Below are 21,868 nucleotides of genomic sequence, written 5' to 3' on the forward strand. Positions count from 1 at the left end.
CAATTTTGTTCCAGAAGCAGGATTCGTCAGTTTTCCCTCTGGTGGTGATAAGCTTAATAGGGTGATGGTTTGGGTGGTTCAAAAGGCAGATATTAATGGTAAAGTCCAATTGGAAATGGTCGAACCATGGTATTGGCTTCCATGTGGTAGATCCAATTAGGTTGGTGGGATGGGACATAAGGAAATCTAAAGTGTGGCCTAGCTCATGGGTTGGGCCTCCCCCATGTATAGCAAGTTCAGTTGTTCTCAAGAATGATTTAAAGTTGTGTACATTGGCATCCCCATCATTCTCTAGGTATAGGTTTAGATCTCCCAGGACAACTAATTTTGGAAACTGGGACATTGCAGATGAGATGATCTCCATTACGGTAGGTTCAGCCTTAACCCAGGGTCCTGGTGGATGCTAAATAAGTAGTAGAGTGATCTGATTGGTTCCTTTGGCATTGTCATGGAGTTTATATAGCATGTATTCCAGTTCACCTAACTTCTGGTGCACTGTCTAGAATTAGGGGGCTAGTGTATATACCCCTGGGCATTTTTATAAGCCCCTACTTGTCCATGGCAAATGCTGTTTTGCTCGCTTACTGTAAGTCGTCACTTATAAAATTATCCTCTTACTCCTTAAATGGTAGGCTGTTATGCAACTAAAAATGAATACATACTCTTACATGTTCCACAACAACAGCATATAATATGTGATTTCAAGCACAACTCCAAAATGACCCTTTTCTCTCAAAGGTATATTATGGAAGTACATTTGAAATTTTAGATGGTTAAAAATCCATATAACTCAATATGATTGATTTATTCAGGTTAACATATTAACATAGTAAATGATGTCAGATAATGACCTGTATGGTGCATCCAGTCTGCCCAACTATTAATTACTGAAATTTTTACCACTGCAATGACCAACCAAAAAGGGTACATTTTTAAAGTGCCAGCGAATAGCTAAGAGAGCTGGCTATCTTTTGCCTATTTTCCAAATGGCAAAACATCTTCTTGTTCACTGGATATTTGTGGGCTAATTTTCAGCTATGTCCCAAATGATTAGGTTGTGCTGAAAACAGCTAGAAATAAAATAAAAATAAGGTTTTGTATCTCTGACTAGTGAGTCTCTTTTACTTGCAGCCTAGCCAGCTGAAGGCTGGCACTTCCTTTCACCAGCATCAGATATTTGGCACATTATAGTAGACTAGGGCTTTCTGAAGCTTTCTTACAGTTGCTGTTTCTCACAGCTGCTGTCCTAGGGACAGATTCTCTGTTCAGCTTGCAGGATCTCTGTTTCCTAGACTCGCTCTGTCTAGCTAGGTCCCTTTGTGTTTTTGTGATAAATTATGTTAAAATCCTGATTATAACAGAAGCCTGCAAATTTAGGGGTAATGTTGGATTCAGCACTGAAGATGAAATTCTATGTGAAGATTATCGGCACCTTTTTAGGGCCCTGTTTACTAAGCCGCGCTATAGGTGCACTAGCATTTTTAGCATGCGCTAATTTTTAGCACACTCTAAAAATGCTACCTCACCTTAGTACACAGGGCCCTGAGTAAAGAAAGGAAAATTAGACATCTCAGGGATTTACTAACCCCTACTAATTTCAGAATGATGATACGATCAGGCTTATTTTCAAAAGAGAAGGGCGCCCATCTTCCGGCACAAATCGGGAGATGGGTGTCCTTCTCCTAAGGTCACCCAAATCGGCATAATCGAAAGCCAATTTTGGGCACCCTGAACTGCTTTCCATCACGGGGACGACCAAAGTTCACGGGGGCGTGTTGGCACCGTAGCAAAGGCGGGACTGGGGCGTGATTAAGAGATGGGCATCCTCGGCCAATAATGGAAAAAAGAAGGGCGTCCCTGATGAGCACTTGGCCGACTTTACTTGGTTCATTTTTTCTTGCGACCAAGCCTCAAAAAGGTGCTTGAACTGACCAGATGACCACCGGAGGGAATCGGGGATGACCTCCCCATACTCCCCCATTGGTCACCAAGTCCCTCCCACCCTAAAAACAAAAACTAAAAAATTTTTTTTGCCAGCCTCTATGCCAGCCTCAAATGTCATACCCAGCTCCATCAGAGTAGTATGCAGGTCCCTGGAGCAGTTTTAGTGGGTGCAGTGCACTTCAGGCAGGCGGACCCAGGCCCCGCCCCCCCCCCCCCCACCTGTTACACTTGTAGTGGTAAATGTGAGCCCTCCAAAACCCACCCAAAACCCACTGTATCCACATCTACGTGCCCCCCTTCACTCCTTAGGGCTATGGTAGTGGTGTACAGTTGTGGGGAGTGGGTTTTGGGGGCTCAGCACTGACGGTAAGGGAGCTATGCACCTGGGAGCAATTTGTGAAGTCTACTGCAGTGCCCCCTAGGGTGCCCGGTTGGTGTCCTGGCATGTCAGGGGAACCAGTGCACTATGAATGCTGGCTACTCCCATGACCAAATGGCTTGGATTTGGTCGTTTTTTTGAGATGGGCGTCCTCGGTTTCCATTATCGCCGAAAACCGGGGACTAACATCTCTAAGTTCGACCAGCTCAACATTTAAATAGTAGATGACGGCAGAGAAAGACCTGTACGGTCCATCCAGTCTGCCCAAAAAGATAAACTCATATGTCCTACTTTATGTGTACACCTGACCTTGATTTGTATCTGCCATTTTCAGGGCATAGATCGTAGAAGTCTGCCCAGCACTAGCCCCGCCTCCCAACCACTAGCCCTGCCTCCCACCACTGGCTCTGCCACCCAATCTCCGCTAAGCTTCTGAGGATCCATTCCTTCTGAACAGGATTCCTTTATGTTTATCCCACGCATTTTTGAATTCTGTTACCGTTTTCATCTCCACCACCTCCCGCGGGAAGGCATTCCAAGTATCCACCACTCTCTCCTTGAAAAAATACTTCCTGACATTTTTCTTGAGTCTGCTCCCCTTCAATCTCATTTTATGTCCTCTAGTTCTACCGCCTTCCCATCTACGGAAAAGGTTTGTTTGTGGATTAATACCTTTCAAACATTTGAATGTCTGTATCATATCACCCCTGTTTCTCCTTTCCTCCAGGGTATACATGTTCAGGTCAGCAAGTCTCTCCTCATACGTCTTGTAACGCAAATCCCATACTATTTTTGTAGCTTTTCTTTGCACCGCTTCAATTATTTTAACATCCTTAGCAAGATACGGCCTCCAAAACTGAACACAATACTCCAGGTGGGGCCTCACCAACGACTTATACAAGGGCATCAACACCTCCTTTCTTCTGCTGGTCACACCTCTCTCTACACAGTCTAGCAACCTTCTAGCTATGGCCACCGCCTTGTCACACTGTTTCCTCGCCTTCAGATCCTCAGATACTATCACCCCAAGATCCCTCTCCCCGTCGGTACATATCAGATACTCACCATCTAACACATACGTCTCCCGTGGATTTCTACTCCCTAAGTGCATCACTTTGCATTTCTTCACATTGAATTTTAATTGTCAAACCTTAGACCATTCTTCTAGCTTCTTTTTCATGTTTTCCACTCCCTCCTGCGCAGGGCCGTGCCTAGGGTCTCTGGCGCCCCCCTGCAGACTATCAGTTGGCGCCCCCCCCCCGGTGAAAATGATCACGCCCCCCCCCCCCCCCGGTGAAAATGATCGCTCACCACTTGCCACACTGACAGGAACTGTCAGCAATATTCTTAGAAACAAATTGCTATACATTGCAAAATAAGATAGCAGATGTAAATTCTCAAAGTGGACATATTCCAAACGCTAAAATGAAAATAAAATGATTTTTTTTTACCTTTGTTGTCTGGTGACTTTCTTTTTCCGATCATGCTGGCCCAGTATCTGAGTCTGCTGCTATCTGTCCTCTTAACTCCATTTCCAGGGCTTCCTTTCCATTTATTTCTTTACTTTCCTCCTTTCTTCTTCATTTCTTGCTCTATATCCATTTCCAGCAATTTCTTCTCTCTCCCTGGGTCCTGTCCTCCCATCCATGTCCATTCTTGTTCCTCTCTGCCCTTCCCTCCTCCATCCATAGCCAGCAATCCTCCTCTATCCCCTCCCCTCCATTTCCAGCAATTTATCCTCTCCCTGGGCCCCCATGTCCATCCTTGTCCCTCTCTGCCCTTCCCTCCTCCATCCATAGCCAGCAATCCTCCTCTCTCCCCTCCCCTCCATTTCCAGCAAATTGTCCTCTCCCTGGGCCCCCATGTCCATCCTTGTCCCTCTCTGCCCTTCCCTGCTGCATCCATAGCTAGCAATCCTCCTCTCTCCCCTCCCCTTCCAGCAATTTGTCCTCTCCCTGGGCCCTGCTGCTGCCCTCCCATCCATGCCTCTCTGCCCTCCCATCCATGCCTGTCAGCAATTCTCTCCCCTGCTCTGCCCTCTCCCCTCCTGTCCAGTGATTTCTTCTCTCTCCCTGCCCTGCATCCATACATGGCCAACAATTCTCCTCTCCCCTGCCCTCCCCCCTACATGTGGCAGGCTGCAGCGTTTTTGCGAGGCAGCTCTGGCTCTCCCTCCTTCCTTCCTTGGTTCCCGCTCTGGCTCCCCGATCAGCAGCCCCCCCCCCCCCGCGTGTTTTAACCTTTACGCGATGTCAATCAATGAAGAACGCACACCAGACTCGTTTCCAGCTTCTCTCTTCACACAGTGTCCCGCCCTCGCGGGAACAGGAAGTGCATCATCGCTGACGCTGAAGGCGGGACACTGTGTGAAGAGAGAAGCTGGAAACGAGTCTGGTGTGCGTTCTTCATTGATTGACATCGCGTAAAGGTTAAAACACGCGGGGGGGGGAGGGGGCTGCTGATCGGGGAGCCAGAGCGGGAACTAAGGAAGGAAGGAGGGAGAGCCCGAGCTGCCTCGCAAAAGCGCTACGCTTGTGAGGGCAGCAGGGACGTCCGAAGTCCACGATTGGGCTGGGGCGCCGGGGCGAGGGTAAGCACCGCGGCGGCGCCCTCCAGAGGTGGGCGCCCCCCTGCGGCGCTTACCTTGCTTACCGCATCGGCACGGCCCTGCTCCTGCGTGTCCACTCTGTTACAAATCTTAGTATCATCCGCAAAAAGGCAAACTTTGCCTTCTAATCCTTCGGCAGTGTCACTCACAAATATATTGAACAGAATCGGCCCCAGCTCCACTACTCACCTTTCCCTCATCCGAGAGAATTCCATTAACCACCACCCTCTGGTGTCTGTCCGTCAACCAGTTCCTAAGCCAGTTCACCACGTCGGGTCCTATCTTCAGCCTGTCAAGTTTATTCAAGAGCCTTCTGTGGGGAACCGTGTCAAAAGCTTTGCTGAAATTACTACTACTACTACTACTACTACTATTTAGCATTTCTATAGCGTTACAAGGCGTACGCAGCGCTGCACAAACATAGAAGAAAGACAGTCCCTGCTCAAAGAGCTTACAATCTAATAGACAAAAAATAAATAAAGTAAGCAAATCAAATCAATTAATGTGAACGGGAAGGAAGAGAGGAGGGTAGGTGGAGGCGAGTGGTTACAAGTGGTTACAAGTCAAAAGCAATGTTAAAGAGGTGGGCTTTCAGTCTAAATTTAAAGGTGGCCAAGGATGGGGCAAGACGTAGGGGCTCAGGAAGTTTATTCCAGGCGTAGGGTGCAGCGAGACAGAAGGCGCGAAGTCTGGAGTTGGCAGTAGTAGAGAAGGGAACAGATAAGAAGGATTTATCCATGGAGCGGAGTGCACGGGAAGGGGTGTAGGGAAGGATGAGTGTGGAGAGATACTGGGGAGCAGCAGAGTGAGTACATTTATAGGTTAGTAGAAGAAGTTTGAACAGGATGCGAAAACGGATAGGGAGCCAGTGAAGGGTCTTGAGGAGAGGGGTAGTATGAGTAAAGCGACCCTGGCGGAAGACAAGACGGGCAGCAGAGTTTTGAACCGACTGGAGATTACGTCTATAGCACGTCCATGATTCAATTCTCCGGTCACCCAGTCAAAGAATTCAATGAGATTCGTTTGGCACGATTTACCTTTGGAAAAACCATGTTGTCTCTGATCTTGCAACTTATTGGCTTCCAGGAAATTCACTCTCCTTTCCTTCAGCATCGCTTCCATTACTTTTCCAATAACCGAAGTGAGGCTTACCGGCCTGTAGTTTCCAGCTTCTTCCATATCACCACTTTTGTGAAGAGAGACCACATCCACTGTTCTCCAATCCCAAGAAACCTCTCCCTTCTCCAAGGATTTATTAAACAAATTTTTAAGAGGACCCGCCAGAACCTCTCTGAGCTCCCTCAATATCCTGGGGTGGATCCCGTCCGGTCCCATGGCTTTGTCCACCTTTAGATTTTCAAGTTGTTCATATACACTCTCTTCCGTGAACGGTGCTATATCCACTCCATTCTCATATGTACTTTTGCCAGTCAATCGTGGTCCTTCTCCATGATTTTCTTCTGTGAAAACAGAACAAAAGTATCTATTTAGCAAATTTGCTTTTTCTTCATCATTATCTATATAGCGGTTTGCAGCATCTTTCAGTCTCACAATTCCCTTTTTAGTCTTCCTTCTTTCACTAATATACCTGAAGAAATTTTTGTCACCCCTCCTTACATTTCTAGCCATTTGTTCTTCCGCTTGCGCTTTCGCCAGACGTATCTCTCTCTTGGCTTCTTTCAGTTTCATCCGGTATTCCTCTCTGTGTTCCTCTTCTTGAGTTTTTCTGTATTTCAGGAACACCAACTCTTTCGCCTTTATTTTCTCAGCCACTTGCTTGGAGAACCATAGCGGTTTCCTTTTTCTCTTGCTTTTATTTACTCTCCTTACATAAAGGTTTGTGGCCATATTTATAGCTTCTTACAGCCTGGACCACTGTCCTTCCACTTCTCGTACATCCTCCCAGCCCATCAGCTCCTTCCTCAAGCGCTGCATATGACTGGTAGCGCTGTAGAAATGATTTGTACTAGTAGTATTCCCCCATTTTACTAAAGTCAGCATGCTTGAAATCCAGGACTTTGAGTTTTGAGTGGCCGCCCTCCATTTCAGCTGTCATATCAAACTAAACTGTTTGATGGTCACTGCTGCCCAATTGGGGCACCCACTCGGACATTTGACACACTATCCCCATTTGTGAGCACCAGATCCAGCGTCGCTCCCTCCCTCGTGGGTTCCGTCACCATTTATCTGAGCAGAGCACTTTGAAAAGCATCCACGATCTGTCTACTTCTTTCCGATTCCGCAAATGGAACCTTCCAATCTACATCCGACCGTCTCTAAGGTCAACCTAAATGTTGAGATTTGAGCGTCCCCTACCGTATTATTGAAACGAAAGATGGATGCCCATCTTGTTTCGATAATATGGGTTTCCCCGTCCCTTCGCGGGGCCATCCTGCGAGGACGCCCTCATGAAAACTTGAGTGTCCCATTCAATTATGCCCCTCAAAGTATAGTTATGCCCTCTTTTGATTGTTTATAATGGGCTTTTAATAGGGATTTCTAAAAACTTATTGAGATCTGTACATGTGACACAAAATACAGCAGCTGAAGTTTTAGCTGGTAGGTCCACATTTTACTCATATTTTGCCATTCTTAAGAGTTTACATTGGCCACCTGTTGAGCAAAGGATTTTTAAAAAGTTCTTCTGTTAGGGCCTCTTTTAACAAACTACTCTAGCAAAGCCCACACAGCAATGCCGATAAAGTCCATTTAAAGTGAATTGGCTTTGTCTGCATTGCTGCGCCAGGAATCATTAGTGCGGTTTAGTAAAAGGGGCCTTAGTTTTAAAAGTTGTTAATAACTTAATATCCCCAGTGATTGCAATCAGCCTGGGGATATTTCAACCCCTAGATCTCTATGATCTGCTACCAGTTCTTTATTAGAAATCCCTTCATTCAAGGAGATCAGGTTGGAAAAATGTCATAATCAATGTTTAAAGTGATATGTCCAAAAATGTGGAGCTATTTTCCTTCATAATTAAGATGCACTGAAAGCTTATCATTATTTTAAAAGGATCTACAACTCTCTCCTCCAGCTGTCCCATATCCTCCTGATTATTCTGGGACTGGTAGTATAGAGAACTCTTCCTGGTTGTACCCTGTGTCTCCCTCAATGGCTGCTGGGATGGGAATTGTAGTCATTGGATCTTCCTGTTCTCTCTGTGGAAGGTGACAAGCTGCTTTCTCTGACCTGTTTGATCCTTGAGGACTGGAATGTTGGGGCTCTGCCCTCCCTTGCGGGTTTAGGACACCCTAAGGAGACTTTCTCCCTCCTGCCTTAGCTGTTTCCCACTCCATGCTCCTGTACTCCTCACAGCGCGTTAAAAATGCTAACACACCCATAGCGCACCTTAGTAAACATAGGCGCTGGTGCGCTAATGCTGACACAGCCCATTCACTTTGAATGGGCTGTGTTGGCACTGCCGTGCAGCAGCCACTAGTGCGGCTTAGTAAACGGGGGGGGGGGGGGGGGTGTTAGATTGTGAGCCCTCCAGGTTCATAGTCCAATGCCAGTTGTTACAAATGTTTATTTTTTTTTTGAGCCTGCAAGTAGTGATGTACTGAAAATGATAACCTTTTTGATACCTTTCCCTTGTTAAGTTTGTCTTGTTTTCTATTTTTCTTTTTGTGTGTGTGTGTGTGTGTTATTGTTGTGTTAGCTTGCTATTACATTTGTGTGGTTATCATGAATAAAGATTGTACTAAATTTAAAAAAAAATTATTAGTTGAGTATGAAGGCAACTAACTGAATTTTGAAAACTGTAACAAAAGAGGGTGAGATGTTTACACTGCCCTGCACATGAGGGTATGGGGGAGGGTTTGCTTTCTTTCCCTCACTTACAGTCATTCAGATAAGGAAGTGAAACCATCTCGCCAGGTCTGCGCCAAAGCAAATGAAAGAAAAATAATCAGTCACAAAATGAACATCTTTACTACTGCAGTCTCTGCCTTCTTTCTTTTTTATGTGTTGGAGAGCAAAGAATGGCCCATGCACACGATCTGCAGAGAGCCGGATCTGGAATGGTATTACAGAAGTTGTGGTGAGTTTATTTAAACATGGGGTTTTCATTTACCGCTCACTCAGCTATGAAAGGGGCAATTAACCTTGCTTCTCTGCTGAGGGTGCCTCGCTTCTTACCTTGGTCCCTCAGTTTGGGTGGTCATTCTGAGGCAGGCTGGTGAGTAAGACCTCTGGCAAAGGAGCTTACCAACTCGAACAGTAATAGCATGGGAGGTGAAGTGCCTAGAAAGACATAAACACGTAAGTGATAGCAATTCAGATTATTACATACACAGTAAAGCTTGCTAATCAAAGACTGGAAACTTCCTTACTGTAGTTCCTCATTCTTTGCCATCAGCTTCAGTGTGACTATAATGAATGTACTTACTGTACGTGTATCATACTAGGAAGCTCAGCTGCTTGATATTTCTTTTTTTTTTTTTTTGTAAATGTCTTTATTGAGGGAAAAGAGACGTGCAAATATCATGTGCCAACAACTGTAGCAAGCATAGGATTACATAAAAACATAATATAAGAAAACAAAGGGAATGGCATATTTATTGCAGAACTACCCATCACCCTTCTAGAATTTCTACTTCCTCTACAGCTTCTGGACTCAGTAAAATGAAATGCTCAGCCCTCAGAACCCTCCGGAGTTTTCTTATTTTTCAATGTAGTTGTACCCCCCACTCACACTTGTTGCACCAAACATCCTTCCACTCTCTCACCTCATTACAGTCATCTCCTTATATTCGCTCCCACAAACAGTATTTACATCAAGCCAAACAGGGTTGGGCTGAACAGATGTCCAAATCCTAAGACCCTAGGGCAGTGATAGCGAACCTTTCAGAGACCGAGTGCCCAAACAGCAACCCAAAATCTAATTACTCATCGCGAAGTGCCGGTACTCATTATGGGCGGGGTCACCACATATGACTCTACCCCATGATAGCCACACCCCCTTACACCAGCCATGGCGCATATAAACAGACATTATTGAAAATATTATACTAGTATAGGAGAAAAAAATAACATGATTTTCTTTCATTATAAATCATTTCTGTAAGTTATTACAGCTCCAGTATACCCAGTGCAAAATAAGACAGCAGATGTAAATTCTCAAATTGGACATATTCCAAACACTAATATGAAAATAAAATGATTTTTTTTCTACCTTTGTTGTCTGGTGATTTTGTTTTTCTATCCATATTGGTCCTAGTCGCTGATTCTGCTGCTATCTGTTCTCTTAACTCTGTTTCCAGGGTTTCCTTTCCATTTATATCTTTACTTTCCTCCTTTCTTCTTCATTTCTTGCCCTCCATCCATGTCCAGCAATCCTCCTCTCCCCTCCAGCCACAAATGTCCAGCCACCCTCCTCTCCCCTCCAGCCGCCCGTGTCCAGCCACCCTCCTCTCTCCCCTACCCTCCCCTCCAGCCACCCTCCTCTCCCCCCTGCCCTCCCCTCCAGCCACCCTCCTCTCCCCCCTGCCCTCCCAGCGGCAGACCTCCCTCCCACCCAGCACCAGGCCACCCAGCACCAAGCCTCCCTCCCTCCCACCCAGCACCAGGCCATGCATCCATCCAGCACTCCCACCCAAGCACCAGGCCTCCCACCCAAGCACCAGGCCACCCAAGCACCCAAGCCTCCCTCCCTCCCACCCAGCACCAGGCCATCCACCCATCCAGCACTCCCACCCAAGCACCAGGACACCCACCCAAGCACCAGGCCATGCACCCACCCAGCACTCCCACCCAAGCACCAGGCCTCCCACCCAAGCCTCCCTCCCTCCCACCCAGCACCAGGCCACCCACCCAGCCCCAGGCCTGCCTCCCTCCCACCCAAGCACCAGGCCATGCACTCACCCATCACTCCCACCCAAGCACCAGGCCTCCCACCCAAGCACCAGGCCACCCAAGCACCCAAGCCTCCCTCCCTCCCACCCAGCACCAGGCCATCCACCCACCCAGCACTCCCACCCAAGCACCAGGCCTCCCACCCACCCAAGCAGCAAGCAAGCAAGCAGGCAGGCCTCCCACCCACCCACCCACCCAAGCACCAGGCAGGCAGGCCGGCCACCCTCCCACCCACCCAGCACTCCCACCCAAGCACCAGGCCTCGCTCCCTCCCTCCCACCCGGCGTGCACCAGGGCACCCTCCCACCCACCCGGCGTCAAGCATTCCTCCCTCCCTCCCACCCGGCACCAGCCCGCCATCCATCCCTTCCTCCGAACCCGAACAAATTTAAAAGTCTTCCCTTGTCCGAGTAGGCGGCGTCAGCATCAGCAGTAGCAGCGAAAAGCATGCTGCTGGTTCGGCGCGTCTTCAGCCTTCCGTCTCTCAAGCTCTCTGGTCCCGCCCTAACAGGAAATGAGGGCGGGACCAGAGAGCTTGAGAGACGGAAGGCTGAAGACGCGACGAACCAGCAGCACGCTTTTCACTGCTACTGCTGATGCTGACGCCGCCTACTCGGACAAGGGAAGACTTTTAAATTTCTTCGGGTTTGGAGGGAGAGATGGAGGCCGGGCGGGCTGGTGCCAGGTGGGAGGGAGGGAGGAATGCTTGACGCCAGGTGGGTGGGAGGGCTAAGTTTCGGGTGAGGCGACCGGCGGCGCGCGTGCCAACAGAGAGGGCTCCGCGTGCCCTCTCTGGCATGCGTGCCATAGGTTCGCCATCACCACCCTAGGGCATCCCGGGTAGGGCATGGAAAGAAAGCCATAGTGTTTTATAGTATTCCTATTCAGGGGTATGTCTTGGAGAACTATCCTTGAGCTCGTAGGTGCCTAGCTCGAACATTTTGTGCTGCTATTCTGCATAGCTGGAAGGATTGACATCCACCCAGTGGCGTAGAATATCACGAAATACCATTAAAGTGGCTAAGTGTAAGAATTTTGTGCCCATAGGTCTTATCCCTTGCTCCCTTAAATTCAGATCCCAACCCAGCATGAGAAAAGTATAATCCCAGGTGATGGGTCCCACCACAGTCACCAGAGCATTCATAGCACCCCTCCAGATGGCAGCTAAGATGGGACACTCTAGGAAGCTATGAAGCCATGTACCCACCCCTCCCACATTTCTCAGAAGTGTCATCTTGCCACATCCCCAATTTCTTTCCCCTTGCTTTAGTAATATATGACCAATGCAGTAGCTTGGATTGGGTTTCTTTGAGATCAGCCTGGGGAACCCCCAACCATAGGTTTGAGAAAAGAGAGCTAAGGGTTCCTGGAGAAACATTTTCCCCCCAAGTCATTAGTCAAGTCCATCGCTAATCGATCAAGATAACCTGAGTCTGCCTGGTCACAAAGCAATCCATACCAATTAGACAGGGTATTGGTCTTGTGTGAAATTCCCACAAGCGCTCTATCTGAGTCTGTCCATGATAAGGATGTCTGGTGTGATTGCATGAGATAGGTACAGTAGTGCCTAGCCTGCATATATTGTAAAAAATGAGAGTTGGGCAGGACCCATCGGGACTTCACCTGATCGAAGGATGGCATTTGACCCCCATTTGCCTGTAAGAAGATTCCCACCGCCAAATATCCCTTGGACTGCCACTCATGGAATCTTGCAAAGTCTATCCCGGGGAGGTATCCCTGGCTCCCCACAAACTGTAGGAATGGTGACGCTCTTGCGCTTCCCCCTGTCCTGATCCGCCACCATCTCCAGGTCCGACGCATTATGCGAAAGAAAGGTGGGAGCATTGGCACCCCCGCTCCTGGGATCCACCCATGCATGATGTTAATGAAGACGAAGGGGTGGCACCATCCCTTCATAAAATCTGGGGGTGTGAATTTAGGTGATAATCCCATTCCCTCATGAACCCATCTCAATATAGCTGCAACATTGTACAAGCGGAGGTCTGCTAAGCGCAGGTCGCCCCCATCCCTGGGCAAAATTAATTTGGCATAGCTGATGCGTGCTCCACGAGCCCTCCAGTTAAATTGGTGGATGATACTTTTATATAGGCGCTCCTCTAAGGGTTTGACCCAGATGGGCAGGGTTTGGGGCACATATAAAAAGGTTTTGGGAAAAGTACCATCTTCACAACTGCTACCTTCCCAAGAAAGGACAGTGGGAGGTCTTTCCATCGGTGACAAAGGTCCTTAATAAGTTCCACTTTCTGAGTGATATTTTTCTGATACGTCAGCTACGCATCCAGTCCTATATGTATTCCTAAATATTTAATTGTATCATGAGCCCAGCCCAGGGGAAAATCACCCCAATAATCCAGAGGATATGTGTTATTCATAGCTAAAGCCTCTGATTTATCATAATTAATTTTTAGCCCAGAAAAACTGCCAAAGTGTTCAATAATTTGTACAATTTTAGGCATGTTCTGCCTGGCCTTGCTGACATAGACATGTCATCTGCATACGTGCTGATTATAAGCTCTCTACCTCCAACTGATACTCCCTGAATCTCTCTGAATGTCCTGAGCCGGGCTGCCAAAGGCTCTAAAAACAACAGAAAAAGTAGCGGTGACAAGGGGCAGCCCTGTCTGGTACCCCGGTGCAAGTCAAAGGGCAATGATCTTTGGCCATTTACCAAAATCTGCACTGTAGGGCAGCGATACAGCGCTGCATACATCTAGTAGTGCTTTAGAAATGATAAGTAGTAGTAGTAGATGGTGCGGATCCAATTTACAAACGTGCCCTGAATCCCGTATCGGGGGAGCACCCAAAATAAGTAGTCCGAAGTTATCTTATCAAACACTTTTTCTGCATCAAGACTGGCCACTACAACCTCCTCTGAAGCTAAGTGTTTCTTCTGTAGAGTTGCTAGTACTTTAAGTAAATTGGTAGAGGAGTAGCGACCAGGCACAAAACCGACTTGGTCCTCATGAATAAGATCAGGTAAAATACAATTAAATCTATCCGCTAGCACTGTCGTGAGTAGCTGTTGGCCTTGGTTTAATAGGGAGGTCTGTAGGAGCCCAATAGTTCTCTGTCCCTCCCCGGCTTGGGAAGCACAACTACATAGGCATGGTTTTGGTGTGATACAAATTGCCCCTTTCGAACCGCCCCCATGCCCATGTGTACCAATATACCACATACCCTCATCCGTAGGATTTTATAGTCTCTGCTCCCAGGCCATCCCTTGGCGCATTAGCCAGTTTGAGATTTTTAATGGCCAGTACCTCTGCCGCTTCAATAGCTTTGTTAAGATAGGCTAGTTGTTCCGAAGATATCTGAGGGAGGGGCAGAGAACGGAAGAAAGCATCTCTATTATGTTCATCGTACAGACCAGGGGCATATAGGTCCTTGTAGAATTGTTGGAAGGTGTTTAAAATATTTGTTACCTGAGTGTGAGACCGGCCCCCCTGATCTTTTATTTTTGCAACGTAGGATTTTGAGTGTTTAGGTTTTAGTAGGTGGGCCAGTAATTTCCCCGTTTTGTTTCCCCATTTGTGAAGTTCATATTTATAATTAGTAATATTGGCCTGGGCTCCCTGAAATAATAGATCATTAAGGGATTTCTTAACTTCCAGAACCTTAGTCTGAATGGCTGCAGTGGGCTGCTGGATATGTTGCTTTTGATGTTGTTGTAACTCTTTACGTAGCCTTAAAATTTCTGCGTAGCACCTTTTTCGGGTTGAGACTATGTACGAAAGGATTTGGCCCTGAAGTACCACCTTGCCAGCTTCCCAAAAAATGCCAGCATCGACTTCTACTGTGTTATTCTGGAGCTCATAATCATCCCAAGCTTGTCGCACATAAGCACAAAAACCTTTATCACGGTACAGGGCTGGATTAATTCGCCACCATTTATCTGATGTCTTGTCCCCCCAATACAGGCGAAGGTCTACTGTGGAATGATCCGTGAAATCGGGGGTGTTAATGTCTGCCCACAGGAGACGATGAGTGCTTGTGACCGGTATTAATATATAATCTATCCGAGAGTATGACCCTTGGGCTCCAGAGTAATAGGTGAAATCTGTCTCCAGTGGATGCAATACTCTCCATGTGTCTATCAGATCTAGTTCCTCCAGGAGAGCACCCAGGCCTCCATGACCTCGACTCGACCACTGGGATACCATCCGTGCTGGTTTGGCGTCCACCAAAGTATCGATGACAGTGTTAAAATCCCCAGCTATAAGCGGAGAGTAATTGGCGTGTTCCGCAACAAGTGGGGTCAGGGATGTTTGGAGCGTAAAAATTGCAGAGTAAAATATTTTTCCCCTGAAGCTTCCCCGCTAATAACAGGTAACGTCCTGATGGGTCTGTAATCGTGTTGTGTAGGTCAAAAGCAAGGCGCTTGTGAAATAAAGTGGCCACTCCTCGCTGTTTGCCTGAAAAAGAGGAGAACCCCAGGGTCCCCACCCAACCTCGCTTAAGCTTAACGTGTTCCCCTGCGGTGAGATGTGTCTCCTGCAAGAATGCAATGTCTGCATTGGTTCTTTGTAAGTATTGCAAGATTTTTGTTCTTTTGATGGGTGAATTAATCCCTCCCACTTTCCAGGTAGTGATTTTTGAGTCAGTCATACTAGCAAAAGAAAACAATAAAGATGTATAAAAGCCACTGCTATCGTCAAAAAACAGGGGGCCTCCCAGCCTCGACCCCCAGTAGCTCATGAACTAAATCCCCATTTTGGAGTAGAAAGAATAGCAACTTAAGCCCATAGTTAGCTCTCCACCAACACCCACCCGCCCAGCTACAACCGTTGCACGCACCTGCATATCGCATATACACATTCACACATTCCCAATCAGTCATACAAAATCCACACCTCAACAGAGATCATAGAGTACAACTCTCCCCCATCCCACCCCACCCCACCCCACCCACAAACCCACCAGCACTAATGACAGTAAAGCTCCCCCAACAGAAGCAACCATATTTCCCAAATATCTACATAGAGAGGAGCCCCTTCCCGGTCCCACCATATAACCCCCAAACAGCATGCAGTTATTGATAGAGACAGCAGAACAAAGGCGTTTAGATAACAAACAGTGTCTAAAGAGGCTTATTGCGCTCTTAGCTTGATGCAGTGGGCGAGCCACAAGTCAACCCGCTCATAAAGCCAGGCCCTTGGTTTCCATGACCACCCACAATTTCCATACTACTCAGCTTGCATGAAAGTCCAAGGTCCCAATCCCTCATGAAGAAAGACAACCATCTTGGATAAGCTACATGAGTGTAATGAAGAACCCTACAAATATAGCTGCAGAAGGCAAACCACGAAGCAGCCAGCAGGTATAACCAGGCCCTCGGACTCCATAACCGTCCGCAATGGCTACATTACTCAGTCAACTCAGACCGTCAAGAAGAAAAACATCATTATGCAGAAAGCCTGATCAAAGATTAAGCAGTCAAATAGGATAAGGGTTACCATGCAGATATCGAACACAGTCTTAAACCACGTTTTATTTCACAGGTGGTAGCGACTCTATAAAGTCCTGCAGTTTCTTGGGTTCCTCGAAAAAGAGCTATTTGTTCTGATAGTGTAGACGAACGTTTGCCGGGTAGTGCAGTGAGAATTGCATGCCTCGTTTGAAAAGGGTCATGCAGTGAGGGGCCAACGCTCTCCGCTTTCCTGCCACCAGATTGTAGTCCTGAAAATTCCACAGGAGTGTACCCTCGTAGCATAAGTCCCATTTTTGCCTGTAGAGTGCCATAATTTGAGCTTTGTCTGCGAAATTCAGGACTTGGACTATCACTGTACGTGGGCAGCCTGCTGGTAGTACCGTGCCTCCCAGACGATGTGCTTGCTCTATCTTAATAGGGAGGGCCACCGCCGGGAACCCCAATTGCGTGAGGAGCTAGAGTGGGGAGTTCGCTGTCTTTAACTGACTCCGGAATGCCCACTAACCTGATGTTATTTCATCTGGCTCTGTTTTCTTGATCTTCAAGATGATTGGAAAGGATGATTGGAAAGGGTCTTATTTTCCTCCTCGAGTATCCGCAGCCAATTCTCAGCCGAGGCCAACTAGTCCTCTGCATGGGCCACGCAGTCTTCTACTTGTTGCAGGCGAGCTCCTTGGGATTCCAAACAAGTCTTACTATCATCTACTGACGATTGGAGCTTTGATAGCTTGTTTTCAAGGATGGCAGCAACACTTCGGGTAAGTTCCTGAACCGTTTCCTCCTGCAGTGTGACCATGGGTATCGATGGGTCTAGTGCCATTTTGTCTTCCACTAATCGATTCTGCTCTTTCGCATTACGCGGCGTCTTTCCGGCTATGCTAGACTCTATCATCTTGCTCCAAAGTAGTAAAAAGCAGAGTGAGGAAAGTTGAAGACTGCCCCAGCGTTCCTATCTGGGTTTTGTGCTGCAATGGGGTATTAAATAAAGAATAATTAGGGATCCATTCAGGAACTCCTCTCATGGGCATCCTCCGTTCACTACCCGATCATCACGTGACCCCCCCTGCCCAGCTGCTTGATATTTCATTTCTTCAAAGGAAAAGCATTCACTACTGTTTCAAATTTTTTTTGAGAGATTTTTATTAATGTTATGACCACGATTCTCCACTGTTATATACTTTGCACAAGGGCCAGTTCTAATGGCAATGCATTGCATTCTACTAATTTAGGGGCTCTTTTATTAAGGTGTGGTAAAATACATAGTAACCTAGTAAATGACGGCAGAAAAAGACCTGCATGGTCCATCCAGTCTGCCCAACAAAATAAACTCATATGTGCTACTTTTTGTGTATACCTTACCTTGATTTGTACCTGTCCTTTTCAGGGCACAGACCGTGTAAGTCTGCCCGGCACTATCCCTGCCTCCCAACCACCAGCCCCGCCTCCTACAACCGGCTCTGGCACAGACCGTATAAGTCTGCCCAGCACTATCCCCGCCTCCCGCCACCGGCTCTGCCACCCAATCTTAGCTAAGCTCCTTAGGATCCATTCCTTCTGAACAGGATTCCTTTATGTTTATCCCACGCGTGTTTGAATTCTGTTACTGTTTTCATTTCCACCACCTCCCGCGGGAGGGCATTCCAAGCATCCACTACTCTCTCCGTGAAAAAAATACTTCCTGACATTTTTCTTGAGTCTGCCCCCTTCAATCTCATTTCATGTCCTCTCGGTCTACCTCCTTCGCACCTCTGGAAAAGGTTGTTTGCGGATTAATACTTTTCAAATATTTGAACGTCTGTATCATATCACCCCTGTTTCTCCTTTCTTCCAGAGTATACATGTTCAGGTCATCAAGTCTCTCCTCATACGTCTTGTAACGCAAATCCCTTACCATTCTCGTAGCTTTTCTTTGCACCGCATCAATTCTTTTTACATCCTTCGCAAGGTACGGCCTCCAAAACTGAACACAATACTCTAGGTGGGGCCTCACCAATGACTTATACAGGGGCATCAACACCTCCTTTCTTCTGATGGTCACACCTCTCTCTATACAGCCTAACAACCTTCTAGCTATGTCCACCACCTTGTCACACTGTTTTGTCGCCTTGAGATCCTCAGATACTATCACCCCAAGATCCCTCTCCCCATCCGTACCTATCAGATTCTCCCCTCCTAACACATACATCTCCCGAGGATTTCTATTCCCTAAGTGCATCACTTTGCATTTCTTCGCATTGAATTTTAACTGCCAAACCTTAGACAATTCTTCTAGCTTCCTCATATCCTTTTTCATGTTTTCCACTCCCTCCCGGGTTACAGATCTTAGTATCATCCACAAATAGGCAAACTTTACCTTCTAATCCCTCGGCAATGTCACTCACAAATATATTGAACAGAATCGGTCCCAGCACCGATCTTCGAGGCACACCACTACTCACCTTTCCCTCCTCCGAGCGAATTCCATTCACCACCACCCTCTGGCTTCTGTCCGTCAACCAGTTCCTAATCCAGTTCACCATTTCGGGTCCTATCTTCAGCCCATCCAGTTTATTTAAGAGCCTCCTGTGGGGAACCGTGTCAAAAGCTTTGCTGAAATCTAAGTAGATTACGTCCATAGCTCGTCCCTGATTCAATTCTCCTGTCACCCAATCAAAGAACTCAATGAGATTTGTTTGGCACGATTTCCCTTTGGTAAAACCATGTTGTCTCGGATCTTGCAACTTATTGGCTTCCAGGAAATTCACTATCCTTTCCTTCAGCATCGCTTCCATTACTTTTCCAATAATCGAAGTGAGGCTTACCGGCCTGTAGTTTCCAGCTTCTTCCCTATCGCCACTCTTGTGAAGAGGGACCATCTCTGCCGTTCTCCAATCCCTCGGAACCTCTCCCGTCTGCAAGGATATATTAAACAAATCTTTAAGAGGACCCGCCAGAACCTCTCTGAGCTCCCTCAATATCCTGGGGTGGATTCCATCTGGTCCCATGGCTTTGTCCACCTTTAGCTTTTCAAGCTGTTCATACAAAATCTGGTCTTAGCGCATTCTAACACAGGACTTTTCTGCACACATAGGGCTAGATTCAGTAAATGGCACTCAAAAGTCAGCACCTAGAAAAATTGGTGCTCCATACTATTCTATGATGAGCCCAGGCAATCTGCCACCCAAGACAGAGATGAGATGCTGCCCATCCCTGCCCCCATGCCCAGTCTATCTTCTCCCCATTTCCCTGCGATTAGCTTCTTTTGTTTCTACAAGGCGGTAACGGCAGCAGTGGCGATTCCCATAGGCTGACCTGCCGCAGGCACCGGCCTCTTCACTACTTTCTCTCACCTGTGAGGAAACAGGAAGTTACATCAAGAGGCAGGCTGCAGTGGGAGAAGAGGTTGGTGCTGGCGGCAGGGCAGCCTATGGGAATCGTTGCCACTGCCACATTTTCAAAAAGAAACAAATAAGGTAAAGGTTTGATGAGGGAGGGAACAGTTCCACTCCTGGAGCATGCTGCCTGAGGTCAATGCCTATTGGTAGGGCTAACATAGTAAGCGCCCATTATAGCATAGCACTGAGTTCCAATTGCAGTGCCCAAATTTGAGCACCAGGTTTTACACCTGCTAAAACCAGGTGTAATTCCCAACACCTAATTTGGGTACACATCCCCAGTATTCTATAACAGTGTGCAAATTTTAGGAACATCTCTGACCTGCTCATGACCATGCCCTCTTTGGGGTTGCACGCTATGGAATTTGGGCACTCATTGCTAAAGAATAGTGCGTAGCAAGATGTGTGCAAATTCAAATTGGTGCCATTTACTGCCAAGTAGCACCCAATTATTGGCACTAATTGGCTCATTAGCCAATTTATTTGGGCAAACATCTTGGATCGGTGCCCAATTTTTGGTGCGATATATAGAATTTGGTGGTAAGCCCAGATTTAATGTGGCATTTTTGCAGGGCATTTTTTGCAACTCATACGCTAATGTTCCCCTTAGCTCATGGTAGCCTATTAGCATGCGTTAACTGCACTTTAAGGGCTTAATGCCCTTTAGTAAAAGGGCCCCTTAAACATCTGTCACAGTTCTTACTAAAGTTTTATCTAATATGACCCCATTTAAAGTTTTAAAAATACATGTGACTCCAGATGATGATGAAGAAAACAAAATAACAGCCCTCCATACCCTTTACCTCACTCATCCACTTCCTCCTCTCCTCATTTACTTGTTTGTTTGTTTATTTATTATTTACTTATATTCCACTTGTCACAAGGCAAAGTACAATAGGACATCCATAATAAACATAAGCATAACTGTCACGAAACACCTAGCCACCTGCCTGAGGTTACCCCGTAGTCACTTAGAGGGTCTATCCTAGCACAGCTCAAGTCTCCCTGCACCTACAACTTGTGCTCTACACTAGCACCCTCCTCCCACTGACTGGGTCACAACCACCTCTGAGCAAATCTCCTGCTCTCAAATTATCCTCCAGTGATTACTGGAGCCACACTCCCAATGGTCCCATAGTTCCTAGAAAGCACTCACAGACCCAACACACAAACTACCAGGATTCTTTATCAGTCCAGACAGCAGAGTCAATAAACAAAATTATTTATTGTCTTGAAAATTGAACAGTGGAACTAAATAGTACAATCAACAAACAACAACAGGTAACTGAAATATGGATTAATTATAACACTAACTAAACATTTGTTTACTTCCTAGAAAGGACCTGGGGAGATCAGGGCATATAGCTGTTTCATCAGTTATCAAATATAACTGTTTTTTGCAGGGCTTCAGCAAAGAGTTCTCTCTCTTCTCCTGGGCTGAAACTAGAGCAAAAGCCAGTACAATTGAAATGAAGAAAGCTCCTGGGCCAGAGTCCAGTTACATCACTCAGGCATTTCCTGTGTTAACTAGGAAAGAAAGGTCAGTTCTTTGTATTAAAACAGAACATGCACAACCTGCTGGTCAAACTAGAGAAATGCACTTCAAGATTTAATAAAGGCAATTTTATAGGCTTAAAACACACTGTTCTGTCACACCTCCCTCCTCAAGAGAGAGACCTCCGACTGCGGCCTCTAAAGTCCAGTGTCAGGGCGGTTCTGGCTTTTCCTTCCTGGAGAGGCCATCAGCTTTGCCATATTCATTGCCCTTCTGGTGGTTATAACAAAAGCTTTTATCACACTCAGTACGTGCTAACAGTTTTAATCCTGTATGCTTCATTTTGTGAATAGTGAGGAGTATCTTCTGACAGAAGCTTTTACCACACTCAGCACATGTGAATGGTTTTACTCCTGTGTGCATTCTCTGGTGCATTCTCTGGTGCTTGGTTAGCTGTGATTTATGAATAAAGCTTTTTTCTACATTCAGTGCATGTAAATGGTTTCTTTCCTGAAGGGATTCTATGCTGCTTTGACAATAATTTTCGGCAACGGAAACATTTCTTACACTCCATATTTGAAAATGGTCTCTCTCCTGAGTAAAATTTTGCATTTCTTGTGGAGCTTTCTTCCTGGTTGAAGCTACTGTCATACTGACATGAAGATATTCTATTATCAGTGTTTATCTGATATTCTAAAATGTTTGCTTTATTGATACAGTTTTTCTCATATTCCATACTTTTACATAGTCCAGTTTCTTTACTATT

General features: G+C 46.6%; 1 protein-coding gene across 1 annotated transcript in view; it reads left to right on the forward strand.

Moving 5' to 3' along the window:
• Positions 1-8,795: 8,795 nt before the first annotated feature.
• LY86 (lymphocyte antigen 86) overlaps positions 8,796-21,868 on the forward strand; it is a 54,049-nt gene continuing 40,976 nt past the window's right edge. The window contains exon 1 of the mRNA XM_030190053.1: positions 8,796-8,970. Within this exon, the coding sequence (XP_030045913.1) occupies positions 8,850-8,970 (121 nt within the window). The 5' untranslated portion in view covers positions 8,796-8,849. The remainder of the gene's footprint in view (positions 8,971-21,868) is intronic.

Source organism: Microcaecilia unicolor, chromosome 1 (assembly GCF_901765095.1).
Source record: "Microcaecilia unicolor chromosome 1, aMicUni1.1, whole genome shotgun sequence".
Taxonomy (NCBI): Eukaryota; Metazoa; Chordata; class Amphibia; order Gymnophiona; family Siphonopidae; genus Microcaecilia; species Microcaecilia unicolor.